General features: G+C 40.0%; 1 protein-coding gene across 4 annotated transcripts in view; it reads right to left on the bottom strand.

Moving 5' to 3' along the window:
• Positions 1–15,348, bottom strand: part of CPVL (carboxypeptidase vitellogenic like) — a 203,573-nt gene that overhangs the window by 64,254 nt on the left and 123,971 nt on the right. For all 4 annotated transcript variants that reach the window (XM_019031138.4, XM_004045233.5, XM_031012685.3 and 1 more), the window contains 2 exons: positions 10,188–10,286; positions 8,227–8,400 (listed from right to left, as the gene is read on the bottom strand). In XM_019031138.4, coding sequence (XP_018886683.1) covers positions 8,227–8,400; positions 10,188–10,286 — 273 coding nt within the window. The remainder of the gene's footprint in view (positions 1–8,226; positions 8,401–10,187; positions 10,287–15,348) is intronic.

The raw sequence follows: 15,348 nt of genomic DNA on the forward strand, positions 1-15,348 counted from the left end.
CATTTATCCTGAATTCAGTTGTATTTTAATTGTATTTTCCTTCACAGAGTCTACTTTACCAGTCTGCTGGATGTAGGAATTGAATCTACCCATTATCAAATATACTAGTATCTATCCCCTTTACTAGGAAGACAATTAACTTAAAAAAAGGTAAATTAATAAATTAGTAAATTTTGTGTTTCAGAGCAGTTTTAGGTTCATAGCAAAATTGAGTGTAAAGTACAGTTTCCATGAACCCCTTATGCCCTCTCCCATACAACCTCCTCCACTATCAATATCCCTCACCACAGCGATGTATTTGTTACACTAACAAAGCTACACTGAAACATCATCAAATCACCTAAAGTCCACAGTTCACATTAGAACTCACTGTTGGTGTTATACGGTCCATGGGTTTTGACAAATGCATAACATCTTGTATCCACCACTGAAGTATCACACAGAATAGTTTCATTGCCCTAAAAATCCTCTGTGCTCTGCCTATTGATCCCTCTCTCCCCCAACTCCTGGCAACGACTGATCTTTTCAGTCTCCATAGTTTTGCCTTTTAGAGAATGTCATATAGTTGGGATCATACAGTACGTAGCCTTTTCAGATTGGCTTCTTTCACCCAGAAATATGCATTTAAGTTTTCTACATGTCTTTTCATGGCTTGATAGCTCGTTTGTTTTTAGCACTGAATAAAATTTCATTGTCTGGACTAGTTTATTCATTCACCTACTGAAGAATATCTTGGTTGTTTCCAAGTTTTGGCAATTATGAATAAAGCTGTTATAAATAGCCCTGTGCAGATTTTTGTGTGGACACAAGCTTACAGTTCATTTGGGTAAATACCAAAGAGAATGGCTGCTGAATGGTATGGTAAGAGTATATTAAATTTTGTAAGAAATTTTCAAACTGTCTTCCAAGGTGGCTGTATCATTTTGCATTCCCACCAGAATGAGAGTTCCTATTGCTCCACATCCTTGTAAGCATTTAGTGTTGTCAGTATTTTGGATTTTGGCTATTCCAATAGGTCTGGAAGTGGTATCTCATGGCTTTAATTTGTAATACCCTAATGACATATGATGTTGAACATCTTTTCCTTTTCTTTTTTTTTTTTTTTTTTTTGAGACAGGGTCTCACTCTGTTGCCTAAGCTAGAGTACGGTGGCATAGTCATGACTTGCTGCAACCTTGAACTCTTGGGGTCAAGTGATCCTCCCACCTCAGCCTCTCACGTAGCCATGACTACAGGTGCACACCACCACATCCAGCTAATTAATTAATTAATTATTTTTATTTTGTAGAGACAGGGTCTCTCTATGTTGTCCAAGCTGGTTTCAAACTCCTGGGTGATCCTCTCACCTTGGCCTCCTGGAGTGCTGGGATTATAGACATGAGCCACTGGCACCCAGCCAACATCTTTTCATATGTTTACTTACCATCTGTATATTTTCACTGGTGAGGTGCCCAGGTCTTTTTCCCATTTCTAAACTGGGTTGTTCATTTTCTTATTGTTGAGCTATAAGGGTTTTTAAAAATATATTTTGGTTAACAGTCCATTATCGGATGTGTCTTTTGCAAATATTTTCTCCCAGTCTGTGGCTTATCTTCTCATTTACTTGACATTATTTTTGGTAAAGTAGAAGTTATTAATTTTAATGATGTCCAGCTTCTCAATTATTTCTTTTCATGGATTGTTCCTTTAGCATTGTATCTGAAACATCAACACCATACCCAAGGTCATTTAGATTTTCTCCTAAGTTAATGTCTACAAGTGTTATAGTTTTATGTTTTACCTTTAGGTCTATAATCCATTCAGAGAACATTTTTGTGAGGGGTGTAAGATCTGTGTCTATTTCATTATTTTGTTTTTTATGTGGATATATCCATTTGTTCCTGCACCATTTGTTGTAAAGACGATCTTTGCTACATTGTATAACCTTTGCTCCTTTATCAAAGATCGGTTGACTATATTTATGTGGGTATATTTCTGGGCTCTCTATTCTAGTCCATCAACCTATTTGCCTATTCTTTTGCCAATGCCATACTTAATTATTACAATAAATAATATCTTAATTATTGTAGCTTTATGGTAAGTCTTGAAGTTGGGTAATGTCAATCTTCTGACTTTATTCCTCTTGTTCAATGTTGTGTTGGTTATTCCGTGTCTTTTGCCTCTCCATAGAAACTTTAGAACAATTTATCCTTATCTACAAAATGTTACTGAGATTTTGATCGGGATTGTATTGAATCTATGGATCAAGTTGGGAAGAACTGACATCTTGACAATATTGAGTCTTCATATCCATGTACACAAAATATTTCTCCAACTATTAGTTGTTCTTGATGTCTTTTATCAGAGTTTTGCAGTTTTCCTAATATAGATCTTATACATATTTTGTTGTATTTATATCTAAGTATTTCATTTTTGAAGGGTGCTAATGTAAATAGTCCTGTGTTTTAATTTCAAATTTCACTTGTTTATTGGGAGTACATAGGAAAGTGATTAACTTTCCTATATTAACTTATATCCTGCAACCTTGTTATGATTAATCACTTATTAATTCCAAGAGGCTTTTTTGTTGATTATTCTGGATTTTCTACATAAATAATTATGTCACCTTCATTTAATCATTATCCAATGCTCTTCTTCTCTTTATATAGATGTGAGTTTCTGACCTATATCACTTATCTTCTCTTTGAAAACTTACTTTAACATTTCTTACAAAGCAGGTCTACTAGCAACAAATTCCCTCAATTTTTGTTTGTCTGAGAAAGTCTTTATTTCTCTTTCACTTTTGAGGAATACTTTTGCAGGGTGCAGAATTCTAAGTTGGTGGGTTTTATTCTCTCAACACTTTAAATATTTCACTCCATTCTCTTCTTGTTGGCATGATTTCTGAGGAGAACCTAGATGTAATTCTTACCTTTGCTTCTCTATAGGTAAGGTTTTTCTCCCCTTTGGCTTCTTTTGAGACTTTTTTTCTTTATCTTTGATTTTTTAGAAGCTTCCATATGACTTGCCTCCTTTTCTTGATTATTTTATTTTGACATTTATCTGACTCCATGTTTTCTGAGCTTCTGGAATCTGTGGTTTGATGTTTTACATTAATCTGGGAAAGTCTGCAATCATTATTGCTTTAAATATTGCTTCCATTTCCTTCTCTTTCTTCTTGTTCTGGTATTCCCTTTATGTGTATGTTACATCTTTTGTAGTTGTCCCACAGTTAAGGCTATTCAAAAAAAATTTTTTAAGTCTTTGTTCTCTTTACTTTTCAGTTTTGGAAGCTTTTATTTATTACATCCTCATGCTACTCTTAGCTCAGCTGTGTCCAGTCTACTAGTGAGCCCACCAAAGACATTCTTTATCTCTGTTACAGTGTTTTTGATCTCTAACAGTTCCTTTTGATTCTTATAATCTCCATATCTCTATTTTCAATATCCATCTGTTCTTGCAGGTTGTCTACTTTTTCCATTAAAATCCTTAGCATATTAATCATAGATTTTTTGGCAAGTACTATCTTGATTCCTAAGCCAGGCAAAGGTATCATAAGAAAAAAGAAAACTGCAAGGCTGTAACTCTGATATTCATGCAAAAATTATCGATAAAATATTAGCAATCCAAATTCAACAATACACCAAAAAGATTCTACAGCATGATCAAGTGGGATTTACCGTTAGCATGCAAGACTGGTTTAACATAGGTACGTTAATCAAAGTGACACATCACAGACTGAAAGACAAAACCACATGATCATCTCAATTGACACAAAAAGTATTCAACAAAATCCAACATCCTTTCTTGATAAAAACGCTCAACAGTCTGGGTAGACAAGAAAAGTCCCTCAACATAATAAAGGTCATTTACAAATGACCTTTGGCTGAGTCCTCTCCCCGCCCATGGTGTTTTAAACTCTCAGAGTTGTCCCTATGGAGCCTCTAGTAATTTACCAATTACTGTTCAGGTTTTCCTTCCTCAGCATTTGTTTCCATGGAGGGTTCTACTTACAGGTTTGCTCCTGTTAAGTTTTGACTCCCTATATTCATCTCTCTCTCTAATTTTGGAGGGCAGCAATTTGCCCTGTGACCTCAGTTTCGACAAATCTAAAAACAGTTCTTGATTGTATTTCAGTTTGTTTGGCTTTTTACTGTTGTTACAATGGAGTGGAGACTTCTAAGCTCCTTACACACTGGAATGGAAACTGGAAGCCTGTCCATTCTTTTTTATTTTTGTGTTTTCCAGGGTTTCTTGTATAACTTTTGAATGTAGCAAGATCTTAAAGACTTTCCCAAAATTTGTTGAACATTTTTGGTAATAGCTTATATATATATATAAAAATAAACACCTTCTAACCATCAGGCACTCTTCTAAGTGTGTTTACATATATAATCTCATTTAAACCTCACAGAAACTCACACATAAATACTGTTTTTATTCCTGTTTTATAGACAAGGAAGCCAAAGTGCAGAGTTTAAGTTTCCTCTCCCAAAGGAGCATAGCCAGTGACTGGTGTAACCAGAGCTCAAACTCAAGATATGCAACTTAAGAACATGTTCATAACCACCATACTCTATTAACCAGCTAACTCCTAAAAGTCCTGATCATGTTTTGACTTCATTCAGTCATAAAGAATTCAAATAGCCCAACAGATTGTTTCTCTTTCTAGTTATTTTTGAAACTGCCAATACGATATTTCAATTTACCACCCAAACATCTGAAATTACTGAAAGGAAAATGACTTTTGAGTATGCATCTCCTGTATATCACTGTAAGAAAAGGATTATGTTTTCATGTAGCTTACATAGAAACTAACGTAGTTTACAGAGAAGCTAATTTTTATACAGAAACTACATGAACACGTAATTCCAGAAACCCAGGAAGGTCTTCCTTCAACCATCAGAGATGCTCCACATTGGCTAAAACGAACCCAGTACTGGAAAAAGACCTCTAGTTCCTATGAATAGAAACAGGCATGCTATTTTCTATGACAAATTAGTACCGAGTCTTACATAAATATGACTTTAATGGTACTAATGTTTTAAGCCAACCTAGGTTGTTCTGATTCCCGTTCTGAACACTGAGGTTCAACATCATTAACAGACAAGCCAAAGATAATCACTATCCTGGGCGCTTTGCCGGCTGCGTGAGTGAACATGCTGTCTGTTTTAGCAGCAGCCACTTTTTGGTCTGCATTAGATTGATGGCATATTTTGTTCTGTTTCTTTATGGAAATATGGTTTATCTATACCACTAAACTCTTTTCTTTTTCTGGCAACCGATTCAGAGTTGAAAAGTTTATGCCAGACACGGTGGCTCACACCTGTAATCCCAGCACTTTGGGAGGCCGAGGCGGGTGGATCACCTGAGGTCAGGAGTTTGAAATCAGCCTGGGCAACATGGTGAAACCCTGTCTCTACTAAAAATACGGAAAAAAAAATTAGCCAGGCATGGTGGCATGTGCCTGTAATCTCAGCTACTCAGGAGGCTGAGGCAGGAGAATCACTTGAACCCGGGATGTGGAGGTTGCAGTGAGCCGAGATCGTGCCACTGCATTCCAGCCTGGGCAACAGAGTGAAACTCTGTCTCAAAAAAGAAAAGAAAAGTTTAGAAAATACTGGATTCTGATTGTATTGGAATTCATAGTGGTAAGTTTAGGATACATGGGCAAGAGGGACAGAGATGTTTAAATATCAAAATGCAGGATCACCTCTAATCAATATATTCTCCTTTATCAGTCAAAACATAAGGAGAGTTTATGTCATCAGGTAAGCTGTTTGTCCCACCCTATCCTCACATGGCTGAGAAAGGAATCATATTCTAGTTAAATTTGTACAGTGAGGCCAGGTGCAGTGGTTCATGCCTGCAATCCCAGCACTTTGGGAGGCCGAGGTGGGCAGATCACCTGAGGTCAGAAGTTTGAGACCAATCTGACCAACACGGAGAAAACTCATCTCTATTAAAAATACAAAATTAGCTGGGCATGGTGGCACATGCTTATAATCCCAGCTACTTGGGAGGCTGAGGCAGGAGAACTGCTTGAACCCAGGAGGTGGAGGTTGCAGTGAGCCAGTCACACCATTGCACTCCAGCTGGGCAACAAGAGCAAAACTCTATCTCAAAAAAAAAAAAAAAAAAAGTGTGTACAGTGAGAAAATATATCTCCCAAGGGCGCAAATAACACATATCAAACTTATCTGCTCTCCTCTCAAAAAAATTCACTCGTTCCATTCCTTAACATCACATTACAGAACATCATCTTTCAGACATGAATGCTAACCTCTTTTTGGTTTAATAGATTTGTGGATAATAAGCACCTAATGGATTATGGACAGGTTTATAGATATATTTTTGATATAGCACTAATCATTCATTCATTCCTGACATCTGCTCCAGGCTGGTGGTGGTATGGGTGTCAGACTGAGAGTCTGCACATTAGAGTGTGCCGTGTACACCCATGGGGGTAAAGACAACGCGTTCTGAGAGCTCAGAGGAGAAGACAAACAGCAGTGCCTTCTGGAGGTCCTCTGAGAAGTCTTGAAGCAGCAAGCACTAAGGGCCACCACATGTCCCCAAGAAAACCAAACACAAGGATGGCTGAAATGCTGGCCTGACCTAGTTAGACTCTTTCTTTCCAAGAAAGTAAGTATTTCATCAAGTTTTGCAGGTTTATAATGGGTTTGTAGACTTGGCATATAATTGGTCTTAAACTATTTTCAACAATGGTTACATGTCCAACACTGTACTAGAAGCAGGACCCGGAAATGGGCCTCCTAGGTCTGGCATATTCTAAACCACAGTCTAGTTAGGGTGCATTGGCCAGGGCCTGCCTGGATAGTATTGCAGATTGTGCACTGAACAATACTAAGAGACACCATTCCTAATATACACATTGTAGAAATGAATATTCAGCATGCCAGCAAATGGCAGTAAAGAGTCTGGTTTTAACTAAGGCAGTATATCAGGACAATTTCTGAAAGCTCGAAATAAAGTATCTTGAGGAGAGGATGCCTTTATTCTAATTCATACAAAAATCCTATGGGCTGCCGACTGCCCTGTTTTTTGTTCATTCAAAACAGGATATAGGGAGGAAGTGGATCACTCAGTGGTGGTCTCCCCAGTCATCAGTACAGGCATCCTTCGGAGTTGCCCCAGAGATGAACCCTTGGGCAAAGGCTAACAGCACTGGAGGACCAGAAGAGGAGCTGAGAGTGTAGTACCAGGAAAGAAATAATACACAGGCTGACTTTCCCCATGTCATTTGCTCTTGGTGTCCTCCTTCCCAGTGGGAGTTCCAGGGCCCATGTCTTCTTTGCCTGAACCTCCAGGGCTCCTTTTCTGTGACCTCACTCTCCACTGGCACCTCCACTGGCAGCAAAGGCAGAGCATTTCAACCAGACAGCACAATGGCTTGACTTGACCTACTTCCAAACAGGGACCCTTTCTCATTCATCATTTCAACCTCACACCCTAAGGAGAGACTCAAAACACTGTGATTGGGTAAAGTGAATGAATACAATCATTAGGCAAAATGCATTTTCAGAATAACCAGTTGATTTCATTTATCCCTGACGTCATTGGGATTCTTGTAACAAAGTAACACATAAGAGAAATCTGGCTCTTACACACGGCCAGTCATCTTTTTTGCTCTGCAACTCTTCCTTTCTCAAGAAAGGATGAGAAGTGGTGTGTGCCAAAGGGAATTTCATTTTAAGGAATAATCAGGGGAAAGTGGTTAAATTATTTTATTTTATTTTATTTTTATTTTTTTGAGACAGAGTTTTTGCTCTGTTGCCCAGGCTGGAGTGCAATGTTGCGATCTTGGCTCACTGCAACCTCTGCCTCCCGGGTTCAAGTGATTCTCACACCTCAACCTCCCAAGTAGCTGGGATTACAGGCACCCGCCACCATGTCCAGCTAGTTTTTGTATTTTTTAGTAGAGAGGAGGTTTCACCATGTTGGCCAGGCTGGTCTCAAAATCTTGACCTCAGGTGATCCACCCGCCTCAGGCTCCCAAAGGACTGGGATTACAGGTATAAGCCACCACGACGGCAAAAGTGGTTAAATTAAAAGGAACAATATAAAACTTTGAATTGGAATCAAACAAAGAAGGGGCTGTTATTTATGCTAATGACACATCATAAAAGTTAAAAAAAAAAAAAAAGGCAGGACTCAAATTACAAATCACTTCTGCTCTGGGTAATCTGAAAGTTCCTAAAATAGTAACTGAAGTAGCTCTCTTACCTTATAATTATTCATGATTTCAGTTAACCATGGCTTAACTGACTGTACTGTATCTTCTCGCAAGTACTTTTCAACTATAGTTCCATCATTAAAAGTCTGATTCCCCACGTGGATGGCTTGTCTCACCTCTGGGAGTGACAAAAATTTCACATAGTAAAGCTGATCCTCAGGTTCCTGGCAGAAGGGGGCATCGGAAAGACATAGAGAACATGATTGGTAGCAGGAACAGTATGTTAGGAAAAGCTGTGAATTTCTCATAACATACAACATGGAGAAACGTGACGGGACTATTAACTTGTCGCCATTCTTGAAATTTTAACTCGGAGGTTTTGAGATAATTTAGGTGGAATCTTTTTACTAATTAGAAATCTGAATGACGTGATACTCTTAAAATACCCAATTTGCAAATACAGGATTTTCCTTTGCAGAAACTAATCTTTTGCAATCTGTGACTCCCATTAGCAACCCCACTAGAGGCAAAGAGAGAGAAAACAAAAGAGGTGAGATTATCAAAATCAATTCACTCCTTGTTGGTGGCTCTTTGGAAAGAAGGTCAAATGGATCACAAGGGCCAGGTTGGTGGTGTGCTGGATTTAAAGCTAAGAATTTCTTTTCTGTGTTCTGCTGTTTATTAAAACCACACACATGTATACATGTGCCATGTTGGTGTGCTGCACTTATTAACTCGTCATTTAGCATCAGGTATATCTCCTAATGCTATCCCTCCCCCCTACCCCCACCCCACAACAGTCCCCGGTGTGTGATGTTCCCCATCCTGTGTCCATGTGTATACATATGTAACAAACCTGCACGTTGTGCACATGTACCCTAAAACTTAAAGTATAATAATAATAAAATTAAAAAATAAAAAAAAACCACACACACACAAAATTGGATTGAGTATAATAAAGGGGAAAATACGTCAAATGTGAAAAGAGATGATACTTTATGAAGGACACAAGACAGAAGAAAAGTCATCCATGAAGCTTATTAAAAAAAAACTGCAATAAAGTCTCTGTAATAATCATTATACTGAAAGAACGGAGTAAATGCTTTAAAAAAAAACAGTTACACAAGGATTAAAAAAACTGTTAAAGTTTGAGTTTGACAACTTTGTGCTTCATCAACAATTTTTACTAACTGTGAATATATTGTTGTAAAGAAAAAAAGATATCATCACAAATTTTGTGTCTGTCTTGTCTACCACATGTTTTTCTCTTAGTAGAATCTAAATCCAAAACTGCAGCATTGGCGAATTCCACTGAAACTAATGTTATACTTTATTTACAAACTAGTTCATAAATCAGGCAATTTTAAAAACAGAATGCATTGTCATAAGCATTAGACAAAGATTATACAAATTCAAACACCTACTTTGGCTCCTTCTGTTTGACTAATTCTACACAAAAGATACCAACTTTAGCCTACTTTTATGAAACAAACTACTTGAATACTTTGAGAAATATTCCAGAAGGCTTGAAGTGAGGGCCATACTAAATGCATTAAACATCTTAAGTTAAAAGTAAGACAAAGCAAATATTTTCATTAAGGCTTTGGCAGTTTTGATTATCCAAGCGTCTTAAGTACAGAACAAAGAATGTGGGCATTTTCAAGAGACTCGTAAACAGACTTGAAGCTCTGGGACCTGAGACCCAGAACTCCAATCCCAGCCTGTGTCCTTCACAAAAGAGCCTCTATAACGAGCTCTACTTGGGGGAAATCATGTTAATCAGAAGTTGTTTGGAGTTATCTGAAATATCACACATTCTCAGTGGTCAGATTATAATGTATACAACACTGATGAGGAAAAGATCGTATGGGTTAGTAGACCACATCACGCGGTACAGTTTGGACATGTTGGTCTAGTATAAAGTCATCTATAATATTTCCCAAATCAAAGGAAGTTCAGTTTTGCCAAAAGTTTTAAGCAAACATTATTATGGTTTTTAAAATGTCATTACCGTGCACCGCAAAAAGTTATAGTAATTACTACATCCTGTAACATTCTGGAAGTAAGAAGGATCACTTGTTAAGTCGCCATCTAGTAGTTTATCCAGTATCTAGGTTGGGAGAGAGGGAGAAAGAAAGAAAGAAAACATCAGTGTGGATAAAAATGTACAGACATTTGTCATTTCATTTATTCAACAACTTTTTCATTCCTTTATTGTTTCATCCAGTGCCCACTTATTGTGCATATTCTCTGTGCTAGACACTGTCATGGCACTGGAGAAATGGCCATCAACGAAACAGACCAATGGTCCTCCCCCATGAAGCTTTTATTCTGGGGGGGGACAACAAGCATTTCTAAGTAAATTACATCATATGGTAGACAGTGATAAACTCTTGAGTATGTTAGGGAATGACAAGGAGAAAACTAAACAGGAGTAGGAAGTGTCATGTGTGTGCATGTGTGTATGGGACAATGTAGAGAGGAGGTCACAGAGGACCTCACTTAGAAGGTGGCATTTGAGTAAAGACATATTAGATGAGAGGAATAGAGCCACGCAGACATCTAGGGGAAGGAAGGTTCCAGGCAGAGGACACAGTGAGCTCAAAGGCCTTGCCTATGGGAGTAAGCCTTGTGGGAAGGGTGCCTTAACATGGATCATGAACTGCTCACCAGATGACATGGAGAGAAGACGCAGGATATGGTGCAGATGCAGGTTCCTGGAGCTGGTGGAAGTTATCTTTGGGCTGACATTAAAAAACCCAGTCACCAGCTGAGGGGGAGAGCAATCAGCATGGTTGCATGCTTTCCTCCAGCCATTGTCAGCTGTGTGGAGACAAGCACAGCCTGACAGAGAGGCAGATTGAGCCAGGGCTGTGGTTCAGCCAAAGGAGTTGGAAGAAATGCAAAAGAGCTTTGGGCTTGGAAATGTATGGAATGACTGACCCTGGGTTGAAGACAGGTAATTAGAGAAATGGAGACTTGAGGGGGTTAGAGATAGTGGGAGGCAGGAGGATCAATGGATTGAAAGGTAGTGAGGTTGCAGGGCTGTAAGATCGGTACATTAGCAGAAGAGATTCAGGACAGGAGGTGGTAGCTGGAGAAAGATGTTTGAATGTGTGATTGTGGATCAGCTGCCAGCTTTTTAGGGTATGAGAATCAGCAGCTAAGATGAGGAGAACAAGATCATTGAAAAAGAGGAGGCTGAGGCACCAAGGACCAGGTCCCAAAAGGATCGTCAATGTGGATCCTGCAGTTACCAGGAATTATGACAAGAATAATGCTGCAGAGAGTGACAGGGAGGAAGGAGCTCAGCTATTCAAATGAGAGGGAGTAACCAGGGGTTGGTAGACAGACACAGTTGGAAGTGGTCAGAGGCCCTGTCTGAGGACAGGAGAGTCAAAGCTCAATGCTTTAGGAGGAGGCAGGGAATATGATCTGAAAGTCACATGATGAGCAAGGAAGACACCTACTCCACCTATGAACCAAGTGATACAGACAAGCTAAGAGAGAGAACAGCCCCCACTCAAGAGGACCACAGGGACTGCAGCATCAGGGGAGAGCCAGGTTTCTGGCAAAGCAAGAAGATGAAGAGAAGAAAATAGTCACAGAAGAGGTTGAAGACATGGAGGGGGGTTGTTGATGACGATATTAAGTTGTAAGGAGTTCTTACAAAAGAATTCAAAGACATGAAGTCAGCACATGTTAAAAACAATCTATCAAGTACAAATTTAGGTCTCTTATCAGATAAGGTATTATTATTCTAATTTTATGGGTGAGAAAACTGAGACACATAAGTTTAAGCAACTTGCCGAGGACATCTCACTAATAATGTCAGAGGTGAGATGATTAGGCCACGACTCCTGAGCCTGCACACTCAACCACGCACACACTGGCTCCCAGCAGTCAGCCTGCAATGTTTCCTACTTGCCAATTCCCTCTGGCCATGTTTCAATGCTTGAGAAATAGACTAATTATTATATTCATATTCTTTTTTTTTTTTTTTGAGATGGAGTCTCGCACTGTCGCCCAGGTTGGAGTGCAGTGGCGAGATCTCAGCTCACTGCAACTTCTGCCTCCCGGATTCAAGCAGTTCTCCTGCCTCAGCCTCCCGAGTACCTGAGATTAAAGGTGCCTGCCACCATGCCCGGCTAATTTTTTTTTTTTTTTTTGTATTTTTAATAGAGACGGGGTTTCACCATGTTGATCAGGCTGGTCTCGAACTCCTGACCTTGTGATCCGCCCGCCTCGGCCTCCTAAAGTGCTGGGATTACAGGTGTAAGCCACCGCCCCCGGCCTGTATTCATATTCTTTTTCAAACATGAAAGAACTTATTCAAGTTCCTACTGCCATGGGGCTAGAGGCCAAGAATGAAAAGGGTTATCACCATAGAAGGCGGTGTGGGTGGAGGTGGTAGTAAGTATTCTCTACCAATGCTACTATTGCTCAGGGCCCTACATCTGGTTGTGCAGCTCCATGCGATGCCTGTGGCTAAGGGGTGCAAAGGGACAGGGAACCAGCCAAAGTTCTGCTTGCTGAGCTGGAGAGCCTGGCTCAGGGCTGCATCTGGAGAAGTGGCCACCTCTTATCCTCACACAATGGAGGCATCTGCCTGCCCCGTCCTGAACCCACAGGACTGCATCACCACAGAGGAGGTGTCTTTTTCTCTTTTTTTTCTTTTTTTTTTTTTTTTTTGAGGAGTCTTGCTCTGTCACCCAGGCTGGAGTGCAGTGGCGCGATCTTGGCTCACTGCAAGCTCCGCCTCCCAGGTTCACGCCATTCTCCTGCCTCAGCCTCCCAAGTAGCTGGGACTACAGGCGCCCGCCACTACGCCCGGCTAACTTTTCTGTATTTTTAGTAGAGACGGGGTTTCACCATGGTCTCGATCTCCTGACCTCGTGATCCGCCCGCCTCGGCCTCCCAAAGTGCTGGGATTACAGGCGTGAGCCACTGCACCCGGCCGAGGTGTCTTTTTCTAATTTGTTCACCCAGATGGGGCACCATAGGCCAGGGTCATTCTGAATGCACACATCATTTTTGGAACTCATTGTTAGAAATTATCTTCAACACCAATGGGAATATAAAGTCAACCTTGAAGAATAACTTTGCTTTTAGAAAGAGTTAAAAGTCATTTGTTGGCCAGGCACAGTGGCTCACAGCTGTAATCCCAGCACTTTGGAAGACCGAGGCGGGCGGATCACTTGAGGTCAGGAGTTTGAGACCAGCCCAGCCAACATGGTGAAACCCCATCTCTACTAAAAATAAGAAAAATTAGCCATTCGTGGTGGCGAGTGCCTGTAATCCCAGCTACTCGGGAGGCTGAGGCAGGAGAATCACTTGAACCTGGGAGGTGGAGGTTGCAGTGAGCCGAGATCTTGCCACTGCACTCCAGCCTGGGCAAGAGAGCGAGACTCCGTCTCAAAAAAAAAAAAAGAAAAAGAAAAAGTCAGTTGTTGTAAAAAAATAACATGGGTGGTCAAGACCTGTGAAATTAAGAACTTTGTGATTCAGAAAATCATCATGGAAAGGGAGGTAATACTGGACAGAGGATCAGTCATTTCGCATCTTGCAGAATATCTAAGACGATCCGGGATTTTTATAGAATGCCTGAAAATTACCATAGGAGAAATACTGTGGTGGAAATGGGGGAAGCAATTCCAGTCCTTGGCCTGCCACAATCTATTTGTGTATCTTTCGGCAATTCATTGCTATCCTCTGGGGCTCGGCATCCTCTCCACTCACCAGTAAATGTGTGTGCGTGTGTGTGTGTGTGTGTGTGTGTGCATGTAAATGCATAGGGACAGTAGATGACCTATCTCCAGAGTACTCTCCAGCTCTGAGTTACTACTCTTTGATTAATCAAATCATTTTAAAGGATCAGAGCGTCAAACAGGCTTTATCATTTTAGGCTTGGATTCTGACATTTATATTCCCCTGGATTTGTTGGAGTCTTCCTTTGCAGTCACTGAAACACATTTCAACCACAAGTTGTTTACTGTCCTAAGTATCATTTTATCTATTTTCCTTGAAAAAGCAAAGGTCTTGTTTTAATTCATCACTCAAGATATGGGACCAATGGTCAAAAAGACATTCCAAGCCTTCAAACGTTTTACCTGCTTGGGGTTCCGGTTTCTGACGTATCCGGTTTGGGAGAGATTCTCACCTCGTGGGTCATGTTCTCAATATCTCTGAATACACAACATACCTGAACTTTTCTACAGCTTCACTAATCCTGTAGGTGTTTAGCCTGCTGCATTATGTACCAGTCATCTCTGCTTTTTTTCTAAATATGGGCCTCTCAAATGCTCTTGCTCTTGACATTGCTTTATCCTGTGTGCTTCTTTAAAAACATATCAAATGTTTCAATTGCAAATTGGTCTCATGCCACATAAAATTTGGTATTAATTCTAAATACTGAAGTTTCACTCCTTTATCTCCACTGTGACTACCACAGCAGAAAGCCTTGAAAATACTATCATTGCAAGTGGAAGCATGATCCTACATGTGCCCCAGGAGACCCCTCTTCCTTTGTGTTTACAACTGCATAAGAAATTCTGAATCCACACTTTGCAGCCACATTTAGTGTCCTGACGCAGAGAAAGGAGAGCCTGGTGGAGCTCTGTAGGATGGCTCTGGACTCCCTTTGCTCCATCCATTTGCACAGCTAGCTGCTATCAGAATTCACGGCAAGGGCGGTCACTGCCTTGGGGGATTTCTGATAGTGTCCCAACACCCTACTTGTAAAATGAAAAATAACTTTGTATTATCCTCTACCCTTTTCTCCAAGGTTGCATGTCTCCTATTTTGATCTGAACTGGCTGATCTGCAATGCCCTTAAGACTTAATATCAGATTTCTGCTTTAATAACAATAACGACATTAGATATACTGTTACAGAATATGTGTCTAATAACAAACAAATTAAAGCCTTCGAAATTCAGACCTTGCCTCATTTACTACTATGTCAAACATGATGGCTCTATAGTAAATATGGCAAAAAGCCCCTCAGGGAGATTGTTTACACATGGCTCTGTCTGCATTGGCAAAAAAAAACAAAAAAAAACCCAACTTCCTGTATCCTAATATTTAGTATATTCTTACATTTTAAATAACTGAGAAAGAAAAGAGTGAAGAACGTAATTATTGATTCTCAAGTTTAATTTTAGGGGAGCAATG

Source organism: Gorilla gorilla, chromosome 6 (genome assembly GCF_029281585.2).
Source record: "Gorilla gorilla gorilla isolate KB3781 chromosome 6, NHGRI_mGorGor1-v2.1_pri, whole genome shotgun sequence".
In the NCBI taxonomy this organism is placed as follows: domain Eukaryota; kingdom Metazoa; phylum Chordata; class Mammalia; order Primates; family Hominidae; genus Gorilla; species Gorilla gorilla.